This window comes from Indicator indicator, chromosome 29, assembly GCF_027791375.1.
Source record: "Indicator indicator isolate 239-I01 chromosome 29, UM_Iind_1.1, whole genome shotgun sequence".
In the NCBI taxonomy this organism is placed as follows: Eukaryota; Metazoa; Chordata; class Aves; order Piciformes; family Indicatoridae; genus Indicator; species Indicator indicator.
The window spans coordinates 11,245,710-11,269,297 of NC_072038.1; the positions used below are offsets into that span (position 1 = coordinate 11,245,710).

The 23,588-nt window shown below is 43.5% G+C and overlaps 1 protein-coding gene across 1 annotated transcript; it reads left to right on the forward strand.

Annotated features, from left to right (window-relative positions):
• The first annotated feature begins 9,182 nt into the window (after positions 1-9,182).
• On the forward strand, positions 9,183-18,647 carry UTP6 (UTP6 small subunit processome component). The gene is made up of 19 exons (XM_054393826.1): positions 9,183-9,274; positions 9,358-9,442; positions 9,986-10,027; positions 10,117-10,209; positions 10,863-10,910; positions 11,664-11,727; positions 12,265-12,383; positions 12,613-12,690; positions 13,090-13,171; positions 13,437-13,518; positions 13,679-13,860; positions 14,669-14,748; positions 15,393-15,470; positions 15,626-15,805; positions 16,476-16,556; positions 17,363-17,472; positions 17,554-17,620; positions 17,904-17,976; positions 18,490-18,647. The coding sequence occupies exons 1-19, from the start codon at positions 9,183-9,185 to the stop codon at positions 18,645-18,647; spliced, it is 1,794 nt and encodes a 597-aa protein (XP_054249801.1).
• Positions 18,648-23,588: the final 4,941 nt, after the last annotated feature.

Below are 23,588 nucleotides of genomic sequence, written 5' to 3' on the forward strand. Positions count from 1 at the left end.
GCCCGCCTCCTCTACTCTCCCATTGGCTCCGAAGATGGCGCCGCACCGCCTCATTGGCCAGCGCGGGGCCTGCCCCCGCGTGACGCACGGATGGTTCTGGAAGCGTTTGGTTGGTCGGTGCCGCTCCGCCGCTTGGCGCTTCTCCCCTCCCCCGCCTTTGAACTGAATTCGCGGGAAAGGGCCTCTCGCTCTGCGACGCGGGGCATACTGGGTAGAGCGGGCTGCCTCCGCCCGCCCCTCGCCGCTGCGGGTTCGGCGGCAGCTGCCTTCGAAGGTCTGCTGTGCTGCTGTCTGCTCGCAGCTCTCGGCTTTTCCTGCCCCTTCTCTGCGGCCGCAGAGGTAGCTGGTGGCCCTCTCGCGTTAGGGAAGCCGCCCCCTGCACGGCTGGAGGGGGAGTTCAACGGCCTACAGGAACATCGTTAAAAGAGTCAAATTAGTCAAAGTACGAGCTTGGGTGTAAATCGGTAAAAATGAGTCCTGCCGGTACCCTGCAGCTTTAACTTTAATTACCCATGAGGTTTTCTTCGAGTACGGCGCAAGAAACCACTCATAGATGCAGGGAGACTTTGAAGTCTGAGGCAAAATGTTGCTCAGCAGTTGTTTTTTCCTTTCTCTGTTTATTAAGGACCCATAGAGTTCTTGAGGCAATAAAGATTGCGCTGCTGCGGCTACCTTCAGAGTCCTGAGAGCTGCCTGCGTATGGCCAAGCACAAGTGCAGGATCAGGCCTTCAGGCTGCTCAAGGCTTCATCCAGCCTGGCCTTGAACACTGCCAGGGAGGAGGCATCCAATGGCTGCCAGGGTGGATGCACTGTGCATTCTGAGGGCTTTTCACGTACCTTCTTCACTTTTCACACCAGGGGACTCTGTTGTGAGTGCTGAGCATTTGCCTGTGTTCTGAACTCCTAGACCTGCTAGCAACAGTGCAGCAAATGAAGAGCATCTTTAGGTGGTCAGAGGCTGACCCTGAGGTCAAGTGACAAAAGGTAACAAAGACTGCAGCATGTTTGAGAAAGGCTCACAAATGCTCAGTAGCTGCAATTTTGTTCTTGAAGTTGCTTATTGGCTAAACCCCATTTCTATTTCTTCCCTACTGTTTACAATTCTCTGCTGCTTCTGGTGGCTTATCCTTCTCAATTCAAAAACCAGGAGGAGGAGCTAGAGGGCAACTTTCTAAGCAGGAGTAAGAAAGATAATTAGACAATCTCTCGGCATTGGAGTCAGATCTGCTTGTGAACAGAGGAACTAAGGATGAGACTCCAGCCTTGAGTAGGGGACATGGCAGAGCAACACAAAATGCATGTGTATGAGCCTTCTGGAAGCATCAGACTGAGTGTCAAACAGTAGAGCTTTGACAGCTTGAGCCTGTTTTCCTTAGCTGGTAGAGAGACCTCATTTTCTGAGTTGTTTAGATCTTCTGTCCTGGGCCGTTCCTATGTCCTTACAGTGCAGAGTGCTGTTGAGATGCATTCAACTGCAAGAGCCTCAACAACTCTGAACTGTTGTATTAGGGACTCAGAATTACAGAATCATAAAGGTTGGAAAAGACCTTTAAGATCATCGAGTCCAACCTTTCTCTACCAAGTCTCGTGCTAAACCATGTTCCTCAGCACCACATCTCTGCAGCTTTGAAACTGCCAGGGATGGGGATTTAGGCACCTCCCTGGGGAACCCGTTCCAGTCTTTGAGAACCCTTTCAGGGAAGAACTTTTTTCTAATAAAGCCTTTATTAACCAGTCAAAAGCTTGTTACCAAACTAGCCTTTCAAGTTCCTTTCCTACACAACTGAGCTAACTGAATTTTAAGTGCTTAGTGAATTGCAACGCAAAACGGTCAACCAAATCCATACTAGAATTTATCTGAATCAAAACTAAGCATGGATCCTTAGAAAGAGCACAGGGCATAAACCAGCCAGGAACTTTTATCTGTTTAGTACACTTAGAAGCAAGAAAATAAATATTGCTTTTTTGAAAGATTGAAAGCAGTATGTACTTTTTCTTCAGAAGAAATAAGCTGTGGCATGAAGCTGTTGTGTCCTTGACCTGCCTGGTAATACAGACTCCTATGAGATTTCACAGATGCATTTATTAAAAGCCCAAGCAATTTAAACATTTCTTGTCTATATATATACAGCAAGTAAGAGGAAGAAGCTGACCACATTTAGCAGATGGCAGGGTATCTGCAAAGCCAGGGAAAATGTGTTTTGAATAAAGTCTAAAAAAGACAAGCAGTGAACTGGACCTTACTGAAGTGGGTATCAACTTGTAACATTAAACACGTCCAAGATGATGACAAGTATTGCATTTTTTTTTTGGTATAAATAGAGAAAATATCCTAACATAAAGCCAGACAGGGCAGTTTAATAAGTTTAGTATGACAAATGGGAGAAACAACCGTTTGTGAAGCAAAGTTGCTGTTGGAACAAACTCCTGGTAGTAAAGCAGAAGTAGCTGGCAGAGAAGGCTTTGTGACATGGCAGATTTTCTGCCTTGAGATGGCCAATCCGTTCTTGTTTCCACATACTGTTGGTGGGATTTGCATTTGAAATCCGAAAGATCAGGTTTGTTTCCTGCAGATTGAAAACATATGCTACTCCTAAATCTTTTTCCCAGGGCTTTTTGCAGCCTGTACGTACCCAGCATTCCTGTCATCCTGAAAGGCTCAACTGCAGCGGTTTTTACCTCCTGAGGTATGTATGAAAAAGAGCACTCAGGCTTTATAGCACATGGTGATTTTTTTCTTCATTTCATAGTTAGATGCTTTTCCTGGTTGCCCGTAGTACCCCTGTAGCTCCTTAACTCTCCAGCTTCCAGTCCTGAAAACTACTCAGCACAGGAATATTTACAAAGTAAATCCATTTTTAAGGGGGAAATAAATGCCTGTATTCTTGGAGCTCAGTCTAAATGGAAGTTCTGTCAGTGTAATTATACTTTTCTCTCACATCTTTGAACACAGGTCTGTCCATGTAGGTTGTTAGTAACTAAGTAAATACTACTACAGATCTAGCTTACCTTCTGAGAACTTTGTTTTAAATAGAACTTCAGAACAAAAGACTGATGCTCACTAGCTGAATGTAAACTTTGGATCAATCTTTTCTAAAAATGCCTTACAGATTCAGGCCAAAGCCAATGCCAGTGCTTACTGGGGAGCACTATGATATCACACTGGTAAGGAACTGGAGTTTGCTCTTTGGGGTGCGGCTAAGCATAGCAATCCCACAGCAAGTGTTCTGGGTAGCTACACGTCTTTATTCTGGCCTTGAGCACATTCAGTGGGATTCGAAGGCATCCAGCATGGAAGAGACCTTACACACTCCACTTCCATGGTTACATCCAAACTTTACTTCTTTCTATTTCCATCCATCTAGGTTATCCTTCCCACTCTCTGCCCAGCCCACCAAACCCAGGATTTCTATGAGGGAAGTGAAAAGGCACAAATGCTGTAGAACCCAAACAAACAAAAGCTCTCCATGCATAGATGGGGAGGTGTGGGTCCTGCAGCTGTATTGCTGTATTCCCAATACAGATCCATTCCAGTGGCACCTCTTTCTGCCTTTCACTTACACAAATGAATTTCACTAGATGCTGGGTTAATTTCATCTATAATAGTTATTAATTCTTCTTTCAGTTCAAGTTCTTAATTTGCAGCCTGATTTGGTGTTGATCTGCAGTAACAAGCCATGGAACTGATAGGATAAGCTACACATCCCTGCATACTTGGAAAACCAGAAGCCAGCTCCCACTTTGTGTTTTCCCAGTCTCTTGTAAAGGGTGGCTACAGAATATTGCAGCTGGAAGAAGGGAGTAGCCACAGCTTTGGGGGTAAGGAGTGGGTGAGCAGAGTGCTGGATGTGCTGAGGATGGCAGGATCATATTGTTGTTGGGTTGGTAACTCTCAGTTTCAGTTTACGTCTCTGCATGTTAATGTCTAATGCTACACTGTTTTATTAGCAGGGAACTAAGAAAAGAGAAACTTTACTGTGAGGGAACAACTGTACTGAAGCACAGAAAAAGGAAGTGCTGAGATCTTACCCAGCCACCCACATATGCTGATGTGGAGCTATGAATGTGGTATATGCAGGAGATTGACAGAGCAGCCACTTGTGATTCTCATTCATCTCTTTGGCTCGGGCCTGCTTTTGTACAGAGCTGCTCAAATGTATTCCACTACTCAAGGAACTTGGCCCTCAGCGAATCTTAGTGCATCCAGAATGCACAGCTCTCAGCCAGCAGGTTGCTGGCAGTTACCCTAACCCTGAACCCTAAACCTAAACCTAATCCCAACCTCAAACTTGAACTCTAAACTGGGCCAGAATATTCATTTGCTCTAGAATGGCAGGACATCTGTTAAGATGATTTAAGTCTAAGGCCAGAAATGTACTATCAAATCTCATACAATGAGGTAAAAAGATTAGGGTTTCTAATGTAAAAATGATAAGTTCAGGATATCATCCACTTAGTTTTAAAGACAAAATTTAAAACAAGCTCTTTAGTCATGTAGGATTAGATCAAAATTAATAGGAAGTGTCTGCTGAAAGAAAAGAAGGTGGTGTTACTCACTTTTGTTAATGTGGATAAATTCCATGTATCACTAAAGATTCCCCTAGGTGGGAAAAGGACTTGTGGACTCTGTGCAAAAGGACAGTCATTGCTCATCTGAGCTCACACAGCACTTAGACCAGACCTTATCTGGCTTGGTTGTTGGTCTGTACCCTTCATTTTGAATACCTTAAGCAAGTTTGTAATCGTTTGAAAGAATTGTAGGTGCTTAAAGTGAGCTGTATAGAAGTTCTTGTCATTCCAGAGATCCAGCACAAGGAGCGCTCACACCAGCACTATAAAGAAATAATCCAAAGTGAACTTTAGGAATTGTGTTCTCTTGACTGAGCCCTGGAAACTGGGAAAGATACAGCAACCGAAAAATGGTTGATGTAAACTTAATAATTAAACTCAGAAAGGCAGAGATCAAAGAGAACCTGCTGGGACAATGTGAGAATGAAGTCAGTTACAGATGTAAGTAGAAGTGTCTCACCAAAAGGTCTGTTGACAGTGCAAGAATGAAAGCTTCACTCAAGCAAGAAGAAAATACAGAAGGATCAAAGAATATGTCAATAGATAGTAAAATTAAACCTCTAATTAGTTAACAAAATTCTGTCAGCTTTAAGTAAGGGATAGGTTTTAACAGGGATCAATTCTTTCTTTTGTGGCTAACCCAAGCAACGAGAATTTTGACTTTTATCATCAGCAATTATTGAAATTATAAGATCAGGGCAGAAACTGCATTCTCAGTGTCTTCCAGTTAGGACAGGTATACAAAATTCATCCACAGGGGAGTTTATCTCAGTTTTTCGTATGAAAGTGAACACCTTATCTGTGGTTTTATAACATAGAGGTTGCTTCTGAAGGCTTTTACAAGAGTTTATCTTGGTTTTGGAATGCTGCTGGGGATCTGTGCTTCTGCAGACTGTAATCTGAATGATCCATGCTCCACAAGTTGTTTCACTGGTTGTTGTCATGACTGTGGTCAAAGTGCTTTTACAGAAGGAGGTGGGAAACAGCAGGGGGTAAATTGTGACAGTCCTAATCCCACTTTTTGGAAGGAGAAATAAATGTTTATATGGCATAATTTATGATCTTGGCATGCCACCTTAATTGGTGCTAGTACTGAGAATTCTTTGCCTTTCAAAGATCTGAGGCTTTGCTCTGCAAAGTTTCTGTCTTTACCTTCCTATGATACAGCAAAGTCACCCAAGGCCATGCCACAGTCTCACCTCTGTTTCAGACCTAGACAGGTTAGTGAGGTAAACTCAGATTAGCATGACTGCTCTCTAGAGCTCTGGCAACAATCCTAACTTCAAATGTATGTGCAAGAAATAATATTACATTAAAACTAATTAAGCAACACTCTTTATAGTGTTGACACTTTGGGAGTACGTAGGAGATGACTGATTTGAATTGCTGAAATGGGACTGGCATTCCACTGGATTACTGAATTGGCAAACAGAAGATGATGCGTGACTAGTTCAAACTGCTCGGCTGCACTTAGACTGTCAGCTCCTTACCAATCAACCTTAGAGCCACGACTGTACAAGCCCCTGGAGACCCTCAATAAACAGATGGATCTTGGAGTACCAGATGGGAATTGGCAAGAAAACCATTCCAGAGGCATCATTCTCCTTCACTGGAATTTCCCTGTGTGTAGGTATTCAGGTCTTGGGGCAACTGAGAAGCAAGAGAATGTCTCAAAATGAGTAGGAGGAAAAATCAGATTCATAAAGATTCAAATTCAGAGCAGATTCAGAGAAGAAAGTAAAGGTCTTGCCTTTTTAAGGAGCTGTATGCTTGAGTAAATTGTGAGTTATTAGTTCTGTTAAGGCACTGTGTGAAAATGTTGAGTTCTTTTTACCTACTATAGTTGAAGAAGAGAAAAGTGAGTGAATGAAATTCTAGGAAGCATTCAGATCTAATGCTGCAAAGTCAGGGCCATCAAGCTGCAGGAGCAAAGCCATGGCCTGAGAAAGGGAAGAGTTTGTCTGTCAGAATGGGAAAAACAACCTTTGTGTAGGATAGAGACATGCATCAGTGTCAATGCAGGTATGGACCAGTCCAAATGATGGTTGTGGAGGCTCAGAGTGGAGCTGCAGTGCTGAAAACACTGCTTGTGCAGATTTATTTATGAGTGCTTCTTTTGGCAGAAGCAAAACCAAATTGTGGTGTCAATTGTTTAAATTACAAAACTAGGGAAGTGAATATAGTCCCAAGTTTGGGTTAGCCTAGTTTTGAGAGTAAATTCCAAGCTGCTTTATTAACAAATGTGTTCCTTCATATATTTTTAAACCAAAGCCTCACATGCTCAGTAAATGCTACGAGGGCTTTGTGAAAAATGTGTCCCTAAGGATGAACCACTGGCTCAGCTGAAGTCCCTGGAAGTTTCCCAATGTTCATGAGGTCAGGACATCACTCTCATTGTTTAAAAGGAGCTCCACACAGTATAAGTTCACTGTAACACACTGTACATCTGGTAATTGTTTATGCACTTGGGTAGTAAAATGGCAGAAAGAAATAAGCTACATCTTATTAATTTACAATGAAATCAATTTAGATACAGCTAAATAATTGAAATATTTGCCTTGTGCACATTAAGCATCACACATTTCAATACAGACAAGGTTAAAGCAAATCTGCTGGTTTTATTCCTAATTTACACTCTATCCATTGCTTGCAGGCTATAATCTATAAGCACCAAGCTGAGACAGCTTGCCAGAACTTCTGCAAGGACCTCCTGATGGAATTTTTCTAAAGAGAATTCATAAAAGCAGCAGCAGCAGCAAATTGCATGACCCTTCAGGTGCAAGCTGCAGCAGTTGTCCCTCCAGTCTTGCCAATAAGATCTGTTGAAATTCTGTGTTTCACAACGTCTTTATTGGTAATGGATCCCTCCCTTAATTTGTGCTGATGCATTTGGAATGTCAGCTTCCAAAACAAGGCACATGGGAGGCATTTAAAGTAGATTTTTTGAAAGGAAAATGAACAAAGAGCATGTCAGGTTCCATTTTGATTTGCATGACAAATCCAGCAGGCAGTGTTCTGGTGGGTCGGGCTGGGCTTGCCTGCCACTCACTGCGTTTGTCACTTTGGTTTGAGCACTTCTGACAGTCCGTTATGTTAATTGTTCTAAGGATTGTTTTGCTGGGGGGGAGGAAAGGAAAGGCATTTTGGTACTTTTTCCATCTACAGGAAAGGAGGGGTATCTGAGGGAAGAGAAAATGTTTTCAGTCTAGTTTGATCTATTAATAAACAACCCTCTGCAGTCACCAACAAGTTCAGTATTTTAAATCTTAGTGCTTCTCACTCTGGTTTTGAGTGGGAAACACTGGGCTCCTAAACTGGAAACTTGGGGAGTCTATTGTTTTGGTGCACACCATTCTTTCTTCGAGTCCCAGAGGGCTGGGTCCCGCAGAGTGGTTTGTGCTGTGCCTATATGCCTCGATGGGGTGACATTATGGTGCTTTGACAAGTGCTAACAAGGGATTTAATGCCCAAAGACATGTTGTGGGACACTCACTGTTGTGGGAGTGTGGATAGTATGAGAATAACTCTCATGTGTGCCAATATTATAGGTAGATATTGCTGGTGTATCAGCAGATACCTGTCTGCTGTTGGTAGATATGTGCATATAGCTGAACTCTCCTGGAGGCACAACTCAAGGTGGAGGTTTCTGTTGCCCCTTAGGGTACACACACTTTTCCATCATCTCATTGAAGTCATGGAGTTCTGAGTTTCAAAGTTCCTCACTGACTGCAGGAGGCAGAACACAGAAGGGTTGATCACAAAGCAGTTTTTTTCAAATTGGTAGAATGATCCATGATAAAGTTTCAGGAGAAGTCTTGTTTATTTTGGTGTTTCTCACGCAGTTACTGCTGGTTTTCAGCCAAAGAAGAGCTTAGTGATTAAGTGAGGAGAGCAGGAAGATAAGGAATAGAGTTTCCCAGAGGTTTCCAGGTAATGGCTGACAGCAACCTTTAGGCTTTGAACTCCTACACTGCATTTGCTGTTCTCGTTTACATCCTGTGATGCAAATGCACCAGGACATATAAGCTCTAAACACAGAATGCTTTTCTAGTACAAAATCATGCAGCGATAGCAAACTAGATCAAATTAAGCACTCAAGTGAAGTAATTCCCATCTCATTCATGCTTAGTGATTCTGTAAGCTACTTTCCATGCCCAATCTAGTCCTTCTTAAGTACTATTTTAGTAAAGTCTGTGGGCTTACACGAGAATTGGCTTGAACTGCTGCATCTGATTGGAGGCTCTCACCCTGGAAGTGTTCAAAGCCAGCTTGGATGGGGCCTGGAGCAACCTCGTCTAGCAGATGTCTCTGCCCATGGTAGGGGGTTGGAAGTAGATGATCTTTAAGGTCCCCTCCAATTCCATGATTCTGTGATCTCAAGAAAGCCAACTCCAAAACAATTAATGTTCATAAATAATTCTCTTGCACCACCACTTCGAGAAGGATTTCCTGTTGTGCTGCTTCATCGTCAGGAGAACTCAATGGCAGAGGAAGGCACCGGCGGCGCCAGCAGGGGGCGGCAGAGCGGCGCCGTGGACGTGCCCCGGAACTTGGTGCCGGAACGACCGGAAGTGGCGGCGGACGCGGTGCCCGCGTGAGCCTCCCGGGTGCCATGGCGGAGCGCGTCGAGCAGCGCGTGGAGGATCGCGTCCCGGAACTCGAGCAGCTGGAGCGGGTCGGGCTGTTCACGCGTAAGGAGATCAGGTGAGCGGCTGGGGCCGGGCCGGGCGCAGCGAGCTGGCGGCGCGGCTGAGTTTGCACCGCTCGCTGATTGCTCGTTCCCGCAGGGCCATCCTGAGGAAGGTCTCGGCTCTGGAGTACAAAATACAGCGGAGAGCGCTTCGGAAGGAGGATTTCGTTAACTATATTCAGGTAGGCTGTACTGGTGAGCAAAGCCAGCTAACTGGCGTCGTAGATCCATTCATAAGTGACCCAAGTAGGAAACAAGCAGCTGGTTGTGGGCTCTCCTCCCCTGGTCCCCAGTGCGCACCGCTGAGGGGTTTATTGGCACAGGCTCTTCGTTATCCACACTAGAGGAGGAAGCAGAGCCAGGAACTGCCGCCTGAATTTGCTTTAAGAGGGTCTTCTGCCCTCTTGTTCCCGGATGTGCTGTGTAAATTTTAGTGAAGTGAAATGAACTTTTTCATGGTATTAAAAGTTTGATTTGTTTATTGTGCGTCTCGGAATGTATGGGGTGCTAACAGCTCAAATCTAAAATATAATGTACCATACAAATATTCAAATGTATTTTCAGTTAGCCTTGGAAGAGTAGTGACCTGGCTGAAAAGTCATTGCTTATGTTTTAATTTTTATTGTCCACCTGATTAGTAGTAGAAAACTTAATTTCTTTTTTTTTTCTTACTTCTGTATGCCTCTTCATTTGCTTGTAAATAATTTTTTTACTTCTCATTCTAGTATGAAATTAATCTGCTGGAACTGATCAGGAAAAGAAGAGCAGTAAGTTTTGTCAGTTATGTAGAATGCAGAATATTTCATGCCAAATTGTTTTCATTGCAATAAAATAACCTTTTTTTTTTTCTTTCCAGCGCATTGGGTATTCCTTTAAGAAGGATGAAATTGAGTTCTCTATGCTGCAGAGAGTCCACAGCCTCTTCAAGCGTGCTACAGGAAAATGGAAAGTACGTTTGGGTCTTTTTTGTCCTGAGAGGTTGAAAAATGTGCATAAAATTATTTGGCTGTCATTGTCACTAACTGTTTCTTCTATTACAGAAGAATATAATAGAAAAATGAAATGGTCATCTGGTCTTGCAGTTAGCAGTAGCCTAGCAGCAGATCATTCGTATCAGATAAACGTTTTTCGTTTTGTACACAAACAGTAACAATATTTTGTCCATCTGAGTCATCAGTCCTTAACTGCATAGAGCCACGTATTGCGATGGAAGTTTAGTTTGTTTGCTTGCAGGGACTAGAAGTGGAATGCAAATGAACTTTTTATCTGCTTCAGGAAAAGATTGTCTCATCTAATAGTAAAACCTGAACAAAATGCCTCAGGAAGCATTGCAGTGAGCTCGTTACGAAGTTCAGAGTAACATATTTGACTGGAAAGGCTGCAAGGGTGTACCTTGAGATGGGAGGGGTGGATTTCCTTGGATGTTTTGCAGGAGTTTGAAGATCTGGAGTGAAAAAAAATGGGGGTTTGAGGTTCAAAATTCCTTCTCTTTGCATGCCAGGTCATTGTGCCAAGGACATATTGTTTGCTTGTTAATGTGCAAGTGATTTTGTGCTTGCCTTACTGTAAGGTTGATTTCTCTTTCCCTTTCATTTCCAACAGGACGATGTCCAGCTTTGGCTGTCACATGTTGCATTTTGCAAGCAATGGGTGAGTGTTCAAAATCTGACTTTTTGCCTGAGTTGAGCTACTGGATTGGTGTTTGAGCAGGCATCTGGAACTTCAGTTGCAATGCAGGGGTACCAAAATCTTCACTGCTACATGCTGTAATACTGAAATTATTTTGATAGCATTGTTGGAGCTGCCTGGGATTTTCACTGATTGTGTGTAAGCGTAGAGCTTGACTCAGCATCTGTTAGCATGAAATTTGATGCTTGTGGGTGGCTAAGGTGAGGCTGATTGAATCTGGAGTACTGTTTGGTTTGGTTATACCTTCTCTGGAACAAACGGATCACTTGTGAATTGGAAGGTTTTGTTCCAAACATTTCTTACAGAAGCTATGCTGAAAAGTATAATTCTGACAATTCTGTGCTTCATTAACTTAGCTGTGCAAGACTTCACATTATTACTGGCATTCAGTCACTGTCCTTAACAGTTCTGAAGAAGGTGACCAAACAAAAATGCATTCTTTGCCTCAGAAGTGGTCAGTGAGACTATGGGCTTGAGTCTTAGGCAGCGTTAGCTGTTCAGAAAGGTTTGAGTTAGCTGTGCTGATCTAGTCCGGTAATTGCAAGCCGGTCAGTAGCGAACAAATCTGAGAAGCTTTCTACTGGAGATAAAGTAGCAGAGAAGGGTCTTTTGCAGTACAATTGCATTAGAACTTGTAAGGTTCTGTCATGAAAGTGTGGTGCTGGTGGTTCAGTTTGCTACCAGAGCAGGTAAACCAGCCCTTTTTCTTTACAGAATACAAAGAATCAGCTCAGTAAGGTGTTCTCTTCCATGTTGGCCATTCATCCCAACAAGCCAGGTAAGTAAACCAATGGGGAGGGGAGTACTGCAGAAACGACCAAGCATAGATTGTATAGGGTTGGTTTAAGTTCTTGCAGATCACAGTTCAGTCTGTTGGGGTAAAAGTTCCTGCTGTCTTTCCTTTGCCTTGCTGCTACTTCAGAGGGAAGGGCTCTGACAGGGGTTGTGCTGCACAATCACGGTGATGTGAAGTGGGAGAACGCATGGTCTGAATGACCATTTCCCAGGCAAACTGGGGCCTAGGTAAATGTTTCAGAGGTAGGAGATGTTGAGTACTCAGAGCTGCTTTTTGGCTTCCGAAGACTTCATTGTACAGCATTATATCTATAGCTGCACCAGATTAAACTTCCTGGATCTGCTTAGCTCTGTCTTTTAACTCAGTTTTACATGAGAGATAATCAGTTTTACTCCATTGCTGAGCTCATGGATTATGTGGGGGTGGGTACATCAAACAAAACTGACCTGGAGGGCAGCTTTAAAATTGTTTTTTGTGACCAGCCCCTTTAAAATGATTTTTTTGTATCATCTGTTGCAGCACTGTGGATTATGGCAGCAAAATGGGAAATGGAGACACGGCTGTCGTCAGAAAGCGCTCGGCACTTGTTTCTCCGTGCTCTGCGCTTCCACCCAGAGTGCCCAAAACTTTATCAAGAAGTGAGTTCTTTATCTATGACTAGCTACTTGATCCATTAGAGCAGGTCGGTCCATCATGTTTCTCAAATCAGTCTGAGAAAACTAGGAAAGTTTTGTTTGTCATGTTGTTGTGCAGTGTTGGCAAAGTCCTGATTTGTAGCTCCTCAACTGGAGCTTACTCTACCATGTTTGTGTTCTGAGATGTTCTGTGACTTACCCCCACCCGCACAATAATTTCATTCTCTTGCAGTACTTCAGAATGGAGCTGATGAATGCTGAAAAACAGAGGAAGGAAAAGAAAGAATTTGAACGAGCACAGATGGACTTGGTAGGTCATCTGAGCTTAATAAAGAGATTCTGTCTGCTTGTGTATCATGCATTTGGCCACCTAGTTTCAAGGGCTCTGATTTGTTTGAGAAGAGCTTTTGTTCATGTCCTGTGCCTGTGTTAAGCTTTTCAAGTGTTTGCTCAGCTCAAATACGTGATACATTGATTTTCTTTAATTTTTTAAAGCCTTTTTTAACCTTCCTCGGTTTGAAAGTTAACAGTGATTTCTGCAAAGGAATAGCTAAATTTGTTTTTTCTGTATAGTTCATTTGTGCAAATTAAACAAAGATAGATTTAGGTGAAGAAAAACATTAATGTCTCACGTTTTTTCCATCTTTGTAAAAATGGTAGCTGAGAGGGGAAAGCATTTTGTTCAGTGATGTTTTGTTTGATGTTGCAGGGGGAATTCAGTTATTCTGAAGAGATTCTCAATGGGGAAATGGCTCGCATCATCTACAGGGATGCTGCTCAGAAAATTAAAGGTGATGTCACATTGCTGCTACTTATTTAATAAGAAAATTGTCATCTTTAACTCTCCAATAGCTCCAAGGTATACATTAAGATACATTTTCAAATTCACTATTTCTTCAGTAGAACACTGAGATTTACAGAAAGCAAAGGGTGTCTCTCTAGACACTCAAATGTCATCTGGGTCATGACAAAAGCTTGCAAAGACAGATAAATGAAAAGTGTGCCGTGGATGTTGTACTCCACTTAATCGTCTTTCTTCTCCCTTTTAAAATGCAGGTGCTGAGTTCCATCTGGCTGTGCTTTCCATTGCAAAGCTCTTTGATTTTACCCAAGATTTGCAAAAAGAAATTCTTGAAAGGTGAGGTCATGGCTTTGTGTTGAAGTTTTTCTGTATCTTTTATTTTTTTAAGAAAGATGTCATTGGGTAACTTAGAAATTAACTGCATTTCTATAGCAATAGAACACTTCTTAACATACCTGCAAAAGGTTGAGGGGTATTACAGGTGTGGGGTGTTTAGTTTGCAGACCAAGTTTGCTGATGATCCTCTTACATGGGAGTACTTGGCCCATCGAGAGCTGGAGCTGGGGTCTCTGCAGTCCACAGAACACAGCACCAAGCAGAAAAAAGTGTCTGAAATGACCCAGAGAGAGGAACGCTGCTGTGCCGTCTTTGAAGAGGCTGTGGGAGCAGTGCCAACAGGTGAGTTCTTGCCTGCATTTCAACATCATTTTTCCTGGTACTTTAGCATACTGTGAAAGTGATGAAGTAGGTGCTGGCAGGCTGCACCATACCTAAGGGAAGACAAGCAGCTGCCTTTTGGGGATTTATTTTATGGGTTATTTTCCAACACATTTATGTTCTTGAAGGAGCTGCTTAACTGAAAGTGCTTTTTGTTGATTGTTTGCTTTAGTAATGTGATTTAACCTGTCAGGGAAGTAGAAGCCCAAAGATGAAGAGAGAATTGGGAGATATAAATTGAGAGTATTTCTACAGGCTTCTTTTTTTTTAGCATCTCCAGTATATTGCTGGTTAGCTGTGAGTAAGCCATGTTTTTGAGTTGCTAGTGGAGTGGATCTTCCAACATCTGGCATGCTCCTTAATCTTAAAGGAGGCTCTGAAGGGACTATCCATGGAATGGACTTAGTCATGATGCTCTTAATCCCTACCCTCAAGGGCCACTTCTCAGCTGCCTGTGTGTGTCCTCACTCCTGCAGGCCTATTGAAAACAACAGGCAAAGGCTGCACTGAACATCAGTTATGACAGTGTGTGCTGAAGCCTCAGCTGAACTAAGAGCTTGATGCTCTCTTTAGAAAGAGTTCCTGGCTGCAGCTTATAATGGGGAGCAGTTTTCCATTGTCAGTGTTACAAATGTAGGGCATCTTTTATTATACAGCATTTACAAGAAAGTTGGCACGAACACTTGGTGCTTGGGTTCTCTGTTCCTTAAATATTTTTGCTTACTCTTGTGATTCTACAAAGTATGATACCATCCCTTTGATTCTACAGAGGCCATGTGGAAATGCTACATCACTTTCTGCTTAGAGAGATACAACAGGAAAACCAACAGTGCAGAATTAAAGCAAAAGGTAAAAGCTTCTATGGCAGTCACAGTAACAAATTGTCCCTGGTTTTACTGACATCTGTAATCCATCAGAGAAGGAGCAAATGTACTTTGACAATTTATCAAAATACTGACCTATGGCCAGCATTAAAAGTGATTTAGTCTCCAAGTGGTTCACTTTTACTGTTGGGCTCATGTGGCCTGCCTCAACACGAATAACTCGGGTATAAACCAACCATGTCAGTACAGTGGCCTCTTAGGATGGGAGCTAAGAGAGCCAGCTTGCTAATGTTCACTGACAGTCCTGCCAATCTGTGCTTGTTCAAAACCAGAATGAAGCAAAATGAGTCTTGCAAGTAAGTCTGAGTAAAGTTTGTGCTGGCACATGGGCATCTGGATTTTTGCATCTCTGCTCTTGTGTGGCTCAGTGAATTAACTCATCATCCTGTGCAGTTTGCTTCCCTTTTAATACAGTAAAAGAACATTGCTGTTCTTTTGCTGCTTAAGAAAGAAGTGTAATTCATATTTTCCTTTCATCTTGGAAGGTACATAGCACACTGAATTTCAGTGACATGATGACACAAGTAACCCACTGAGCTTCATGTAATGCTGGGATCTGCAGTATGCAGGAATAATACCTATTTGCCTTTTCTTCTCTGTTGGTTCCAGAGGCTGGAGAGGACATTGAGTGTGTTTGACAAAGCTCATGAGTCCAGTTTCCTGCCAGAAGCTCTCTATAAGCAGTGGGTAAGAACTGACACAAAGATAGATGTATCACTTGCGTGCCAGTCTTTACTGTTTTAAGTAGGTAGAAACGTGGGCAATGTTGTATTCAAAGCCTTGCTTTTTAACAAGGTATTACAAATTCCTTGTGGTGATGAGCTCTATCTGTTGGGTTTTAGCTTCAACTGTTGCTGGAGTTCAACCTCTCTGAGAAGGCTGTGGAGGTGGCAGAAGCTGCAAGCAAGCGCTTCAGCCTGTCGGTGGAGGCATGGCAGATGAGGCTGCAGGTGCTGATCCAGCTGAAGAGGGATGATGTGACCCAGTGTTTTGAAGAAGCCATTAAACACATGAAATCCAAGGTCTGCTGATTTTATGGGCACTAGTCTTGGGCAGGAAACCTCTGAGATTTATTCTCTGTTTGTTTCCTCTCCTTTGGAAGGCATTTGAAGTCCCTAACCATTTTAGGCTCGGAAACAAGAACTTGACATTTCACATGCACATTGCACTCAGGAGCATTAGGAAATTGTAAATTCACTTCAAATTCAGTTTTAAAGTGTGCCTGCTACTCTTCTAGCAGTCAGCTGGTGTTCTTTGTGTCTTTAATGAAAAATATGTTTTTCTTCGCTGTCCTGGCAATCCTGTTTGTATGTGTGGCATTTCAAGCCCTGAATTATCTGTATGCTCTTTTACTGTTCCATTTGAAACCCTGGGTGCCAGAAATGAGCATCCAAGGAGGTGATTACTTCTTTCCCTTTTGCTCTTCTCTGAAGTTAACTTTGCACTGCAGTGTTTGCTCATGCAGAGAAGCTTGTGTCTCATCCCTGGCAACACATCTTGCAGTTGTCCATTAAAGTAGTTCTTTGTCCTATAAGTAGGAAGGGAAACAAGAAGTGATTTCAGTGTGCAGTCCAAAGTTGTCTTCTAAGAGCTATGTCTAAAGGACATTTTTACAGTAGCTGTAATACAGAACATGGTGGATGTGTTGCTGTCTATTTCTGTATTTCAACCGTTTATCTGCTTACCATGTAGGGGACTTTGCCATTGTGGACCCTCCGGGTGGAATGGAGTGAAGGCACAAACAGCAAGGAACACACAGAAGCTCTCTACCAGGTACTTAGCCAATAGAAATCTACTTTTGATGGCAGTGCATAAATAAATGGGAACAGTGTGTCTGGACAGAGCATGTACCAAATGCTTTACACTGCACATCCCTCATGGATGTGTTAAAGAATTTAAAGTAAAACTCCATATGTTACCAAAAATCAGTTGGACATAGATCATACATGTCCCCATGCTTCCAAGACATCCAGATGTTTGTAAGCACAACCAAAAATTAACTACTTTGTGGTCCAGAATTTTTGCTGGTTTCAGATGTTTATCTGAACATGGAAAAGAGAATTTCCCAATCTGTGTGAAAATATCAACCTTATTAAAGTCCCAGTTTTCTTAACCTCACTGTAAATTCCCTAAGTAACTTAGGGCAACTTCTCCTTGCCTGGCATGCTGGTTTGCTTTGGTTCTCCCTCCTCGCCCCCCAGTTTACAATATAAAAGTTGGCTTTCAGGTAAAAGCTTTAATTCAGTTGTTTGCAGAGCATTGTGAAGCCTTCTGCATGAAGGTTGTTGGGGAAATGCCAGTTTCCAGATGTATGGAATATTGCAGGAGACTATTTTAGGTTGCAGCTAATATTTTAATGTGAAAAATACTGGCTGTTACCTCATGGTGCCTTGCAGATACCATTTGGGATGCTTTCGTGCAGTACTTTGTCTCACTTAGGAGCTCTGCCTTATGTCAGATGCCTAATTAGGGAGAAGGTGCTATTTGGTTTCTTCTCCCTTGTTGCCTTGTAATTGTAGCTTATGTGGTTTGTTTGTTTTTCTGTTTGTTTCTTTTTGTTCCTTTTTTTAAACCTGCAGAGATCCTTACATGCTACATCTCCTGCTGAATCTGTGACTATGAAAGAAAAGTATCTTGACTGGAGTTATAGAAATTGTGGTTATAAAAAAGTTAAAAAAGTCTTTACCAGGTGACAAATAAAACCTTCAAACCTGATTGTTCCATGTGTTAAAGGGCTTGAAGTCTAAAGTTCCTTCTGTTTTTACCTTAGCCTGTGTGAAAATCGTCCATTTTCAATTGACTTCTTCAGGAGAATGATCCAGATAGAAAAGGAACAAGTAAGTTGAACATCAAATTAGTGCCTTGTGAGATACACTTCTAACTTTGGATTGAAATAGGAAACTGAGGGCTTGTGAGTAGTGTCATTGGTTTGTGATCAGTTCATACTTGTCTTCTAAAGTTGATTCATAGCATGTAATGCAAGTTCTGTGGTAACTAATCTTTGGTTGTGTGAGTGTGCTCATGTAATTACCATGACTCTTTTTCTTTGTAAGAATGTAATCAAGCTGCAGATTCACTTCTGTATGAAATAAATGGCCTTTTAATACCTTCCTTTGTTAGGAATCCTGCAAAATGCTTCATCTGAGAGAATACTATGAACGTGCCTTGAGAGAGTTTGGTTCGACAGATTCTGGTAATGGGTTTTGATTTACTTCAGTGCTGCCTCTTTCTGTCCTTATGAGTGCTGTCATGTACAGTGGAACTTATTTCTTCCTTGCTATTAAGTGAATGACACTCTGCAGCAACCTTTCAGTTCCAGGGGGGCTGGTCACAGTGGGATGGCTTCAGTGGAACTATTAGCAAATAAGGCATTGAAACTGACTGGCAGTAAGAGATGCAGATGACCTTTCATTTGGATTTGCAAACAGTATGGAGCTATGCTTTTATAATCAAGATTTCTGCAGTATTCCTTTGAAGAAAGAAAACAGTTCTATAATTGCTGCATTATTTCTGAAGACATCACTGTTCCAGCTAGGAATAGAGCCCAGGTTTCTGGTTCTCAGGAGACAGGGGCTGTAGTCCCACAAAGTAAGCCTCAGTGCTTTAATGTTGGGGACACTGACAAAAAGCAAGCTTCTAGGCTAGATTTGGTGTGTTAAGTAACATCCAATAGAATCTAACCACAGCTTCTGTTTGTCTTTTAAAGATCTCTGGGTGGATTATATCAAAGAAGAGCTAAGTCATCCCCAAGGCAAACCAGAAAACTGTGGGAACATTCACTGGCGAGCTATGAAGATGTTGCAGGGTGACCTGGTGGAAGACTTTGTTTCCAAACACACTTTATTGCAAACTGGACATTTATGAAAACCTATAAATAATTATAACATGACAATGCTCATTTTTTAAAATATCTTTGTACAAAAAAATGTGTTCCTGGATGTTACTAAAGTAGTGACTTCTTTATTTTTTTCCACATACGCAAGAATGCAATAATCTGCCCCAATGCAGTTGCTTTCTAGTGTTGCTTCTGCCAGTGGCAAGTTCAAGAGGAGAAAGCAAAGGTGCCTCTGAGGTTGTTCTTCACAAGACTTCTGAGTGCAAACTCCTTCCTCCTGCCTAAGCTTTCAGTTGGAGGAGTCATAATGTGTTAGCTTGGACACTCTGGAATTCTAACAGATGCAAAACCACCTGTGAAAGCTCTTGGTGTTTTACTAAGCTGAGTGATGAAAGGTAGAACACTGGAGAAACAAGCTGTAGAATTCTGTATTTGTTGGTATTTGTTTCCTAGCCTTGAACCAGCCTCTGACCCACCTCTGAAGCTGTAATTCTGAAAGGGACTGAAAAAGTGGAGGGGAGCTGAGATTTCTTACAAATGGCCCTGATGTGACAGTACAAAGTTCTGATCCACTCTTCCACTTTCTGTCCACAGTGCCTGGAAAACGGGTAACAAATTTTTGAGACAGTGCTGTCCTTGACTGCTTGCAGAGCCACCTTTTCCCATGTCAAACCCTTTACATCATCACAAATGCTTTCTCCTTGGAGCAGCAGAGTGTGCCTAGGGAAAGCACAGGACGATGCATCTGAGTTCCTTTATCTGATCTCCCAGTGACTGGATGGTGATGTGTCAATACAGAAAAATAGTTCGTTAAGGTTTTTCACACAGGTAGAAAGTGCAGATCTTTTTAAGCAACAAATTCTAGTAACGTAATTAGCTGGAAACAAGGTTTTAAGCGAGACTGTTTGCTGCTCCTGATGTCTGAGGTACATCCTTTGTCTTTGAAGCCTTTAGCCGGGCCCTTTTCTATCTCCCTACTCGTTCCCAGCTGTCTCATGCTTGCCATCGTGCTTTTCCCTTAGTAATCAATCCTCGTACCCTGTTACTACTTTATCCCTGCCCCAGAATTGCCTGTCTTCCTTTGTCTGTTGCACAGCAAAAAGCTTTTAAAGGACAAAGTTTGGGGGATATTTTTTTTGGTGGATTTTTGTTTGTTTGGGGTTGTTAAGTACAGCACAGCTGATAACTATTTCTGAGTATGAGCCTTTTTTCTGCACCTGTTCTGCTTCCTCACAGAACTTTGGCTTGTTCATGGAGCACCTGCCAGATCACTGCAGGTGCTTCCAAGCTCTTGATGCTGCCTCCAAGCATGCTGCTAGCAGGATAACGAGATAGTTTTTGGTGGGTTTTAGTGGCAAGATTAAAAAGCAGCGCAGTTTGAAGAGGCATTGATACTTTATTTACAGCTTTGGAGCGCAAAGGTTTTTTACAGCTTTTACGCCTTTCTTTCTACACCTTTTTCCCCTAATCATAGCTAATGGCTTAGTTCTGCCATGCAGTCAGGCGCTTTTCCTCTCCCCTTGCACACAGTGCAAGGTGCTCACGAGGCAGAGGGGTCCCCGCGCGCTGAGGAGGTCTCAGCGCTGCACGCAGCGAGGCTGCGGCGCGAGCAGCCCAGCCGCCGCGCGCCGCCTCGATTCCCGCCTCTTTCTCCCCTTCTCGCCCCGGGTTTCTGTCAGCGCCCCACGGCCACTGTGTGCCCCGGGTTCCGCAGCAGCCGCCCTGACTCGGACACCGCTCGCCCGCCGCTGGCCGCTGCTGCCGCCAGCCGCCGGGCTCGGCGCTGAGCGGGCTACCAGCTCTGGCCGGGCGGGGAAGGACGCACGGACGAACAGACGCTTCCTCACAGCGGTGCCTCGCCCCGTCCCTCCCTCCACGCCGGCCAGTATGGCGCGGCTGCCGCCATCGCCACCGGGGCAGGTGTGGCGGGGTCCGGCGGGGTGGGGAGCCGGAGGAGGGTGGGTTGTGTTCCCCTAGCCGGGAGGCGGCAGCCCTCTGCCTTGGCCGCGACCCGGCTAAGGCCCCTCCCTGCAGCAGGTCGGCTTCGGGAGGGCAAGCGGGGCGCTGCCCGCACCTAGCGCCCTCCGTAAGCAGATGCAGCCTTGTAGTGCTAGGGTAACGCGTGTTCCCTTTCCACTGCCTCTGGGCACTCTCGGAGCAGCTGAGGTGGTGTTCCCTCCTGCGCTCCACCTGCACCTCTGCTCTCTTCTGCAGCTCCTTAGGGCTGCTGCAGACTCTCACCCTCTCCTGTCTGCTTGGCATGTGGCCCCCACGAGGTGCTTGGTCATAGCCTGTGGAGCTTGTATTGTTGCGCTCCTTGTGTCTTCATTGCTTCTGCAGCTTCCACAGTCTGCTGCTGTTTCCAGACGGGCCCGTTTTGGGTCAATTTGGGAATTTGTTCCCAAACTCAAGGTGGTAGCTGGATTGTGGTAGTGACTGAGGGCACTGTCTGTGCTGTGTTGGCTGCTGCCAACTGGTGGCAGCAGCAGGATGAGCCATCTCTCAGCAGGTTTGCTTTCTGAAGTGAAAGCCTGGCTGGTTGAAACTCCCTGATGCATCAAGGATCAGGGTCAAGGGCTCAGAAACAAATGCAGCAGAAGTTGCATGAACCTCCTTACAGTGAAAGGTGCTACTGGATTCTTTCAAACTGTCTTGTAGGTGATGGCCACTGCCGTTGAGCCTGCAAGCTCTGAGGAGGAACAGCTTCTTACTAAGAAAGAAGCTGTGACCTGGAAGCCCCCAAAAGGTAAGCCTGAAATATCACGACATGGCAAAGTGGATGATGAGTAATGAAACTTAGATTCTGCTTGACGAAATGTACTTAAAAACTCCTAGGTGATGCATGGAAAGTGGCTGCACTGAGTTATTTTCATGTAGATGTTTGTATGTGCTTGGTGCAAGAGTAATTAATCAATGCTGCTGTTGGCTCTGTTGTTTTTAGAATATTTGCTGAAGAATATTCCATATATTCTTGATAATGAGTGTGAAAAGGATGAATTCTCTGATACCTCTCATAATGAAAACGGTGTCAGTGACTCTCCTGTTGACTATGATGATCTCCATCCTGACATGGAAGACTTGGGTGGTGAAGTCTCCACTGTGTCTGAGGCTGAAACTTTTCCAGTGCTGCAAACTGCTTGTGTGTATGAGGCTGAGGACTGGGATAAAGAATTGGAGGACTCTGAGTGTAACCCTTACGGTGAGTACCACTGTACTTGTGCTTCATTTGAGCTTTAGTTAGTGTGTGACTGGGGGTAGGTGCTTTGCAGGAGACTGTTTAAATAGTTTCCAAGTAACTCCCATGGTTTAAATCTTTTCTTTGATCGTCTTTAGATGCTGATGATTTCCAGTGTGGAAGCTTTCAGGAGAATAATCTTCTGGCCTCATACTCATGGCAAGAGGATTCATTTTACAACCCAGGCTGTCACCATGCAGCTTCTATTACTTTTACACCACCAGTTAGAGTGACTGAGATTGGCCAGTTTGATGATGCTGATGAGTGAGGTTGACCCTGGTCAGAATTAAGTTTGGCTTCTGAGTTGGATTATGTTCTTTACTGACTGAGTCATGTCAAGGCCCTTGTCTTGCTGGTAGAGTTCTGCCTAAGGCCAGAAATGCTCCTTCATTTTCCAAGTTTGGCTTAGGCTGCTTCTGGGCTGCCTGTACTTTGACCACACTTGGCCTTTGGAGAGTGCAGGTGCTGGCTGTGATGACCCAATGCATTTCTGGACTTTTTGTTATGTTCTATAATTTTGTGTAATAAATTGCTTGCGAGGAAGTACTTAATTTCCAAACTTCAGCTTGACATGCAGATCCCTGTGTGTTGATGTAACTTGGAGGTTTTTTTCCTTTTTCCATTTGCTGTTGTCAAATTTGTTCCAGTAGTTTTAAAAACTTTGCCTCCTCCAGCCTCTCTGTTGTATTTCCATGTTGTAGTTTGTGGTTTCATATCCAATACCGGCATTTAACAGACTCAGCCATGACAAATACAGAATGAGTTGGTTTTGGTTTATTTTTGTCTATTTCTGGTATCAAGGAATTACAAATAAATGATAACACATTTTGCAGATACACTTGTGCACATCTGATTGGAACACTGGGTGCTCAATACAGCCTCCCGAACAAGATTTCTCCACATCAGACCTTCTGGTATATGAGCATATTACCCTCCAGGCTCACCATTGTCTTTATAACATCCTTATGCAACATCAGACCTGTAATGATGAGGAAAATATCTGTGCTTATATAATGTCCTGCAGTGTATAACCTCTGTGTCCTACAGACAGGAGTGGATTCATGTTCCTGATACTGCTGATTTGCTGTTAAGTTGTGGCAAATGGGATGGGAACCCAAAGCAACTCCATAAAGTCTCTAGGAAAATAGCTGGAAGTAGAACCATGTCCTTCTGACTTTTGCTCTGGAGGTAAAGGAGACATTCTCAAATGCACATTCAATCCTCACGCTGGGCACTTGAGAAACAATACTCTTCATCTATGCTTTTATTTTATTAATCACTTGTCTCAAGAACTTCCTGTTGGTTCTGTGTTTTGGCACTGACTGCCTGTCCTGGGTTAACAGCCCACTCTCATAGGCCCCTCATTCCCCATGCAGAGAGGAGGGAAAGTAATGCCAAAAAAACCCCAAAATTCTGGGTTGAGTTTTACTGGAAAAGATCCAATACACAATGATCTGAGCCTCTCTGCAGAAAAGTGCAGAAGCAGCGACCAAATGGTTCCCCCCACTCAAGCATGCAGCAGGAGAAGAGCCCAGCACCCCAAACCTAGAAACAGGAATCTGCTACTGGAACCGGAATCCTCTCATGTTCCAATCTGAACTTCAAGCCCCATGATACTTTGCTGCTGCCAGCACTTTCAGTGTGAAACTGGCATGATGGCAACATGGGATCAAATATCTCTTCCAGTGTGTGAGAGCAAAATAACATATGCATGAGTCGATGGAAGTGAATGGCA

Excerpts from the sequence above, each read along its gene's own strand:
- UTP6 (XM_054393826.1), top strand. The coding sequence starts at position 9,183 with ATGGCGGAGCGCGTCGAGCAGCGCGTGGAGGATCGCGTCCCGGAACTC. Across the intron at positions 14,749-15,392 it reads GTGCAGAATTAAAGCAAAAG|AGGCTGGAGAGGACATTGAG; the intron begins GTAAAAGCTTCT and ends TGTTGGTTCCAG. Across the intron at positions 15,471-15,625 it reads AAGCTCTCTATAAGCAGTGG|CTTCAACTGTTGCTGGAGTT; the intron begins GTAAGAACTGAC and ends GTTGGGTTTTAG.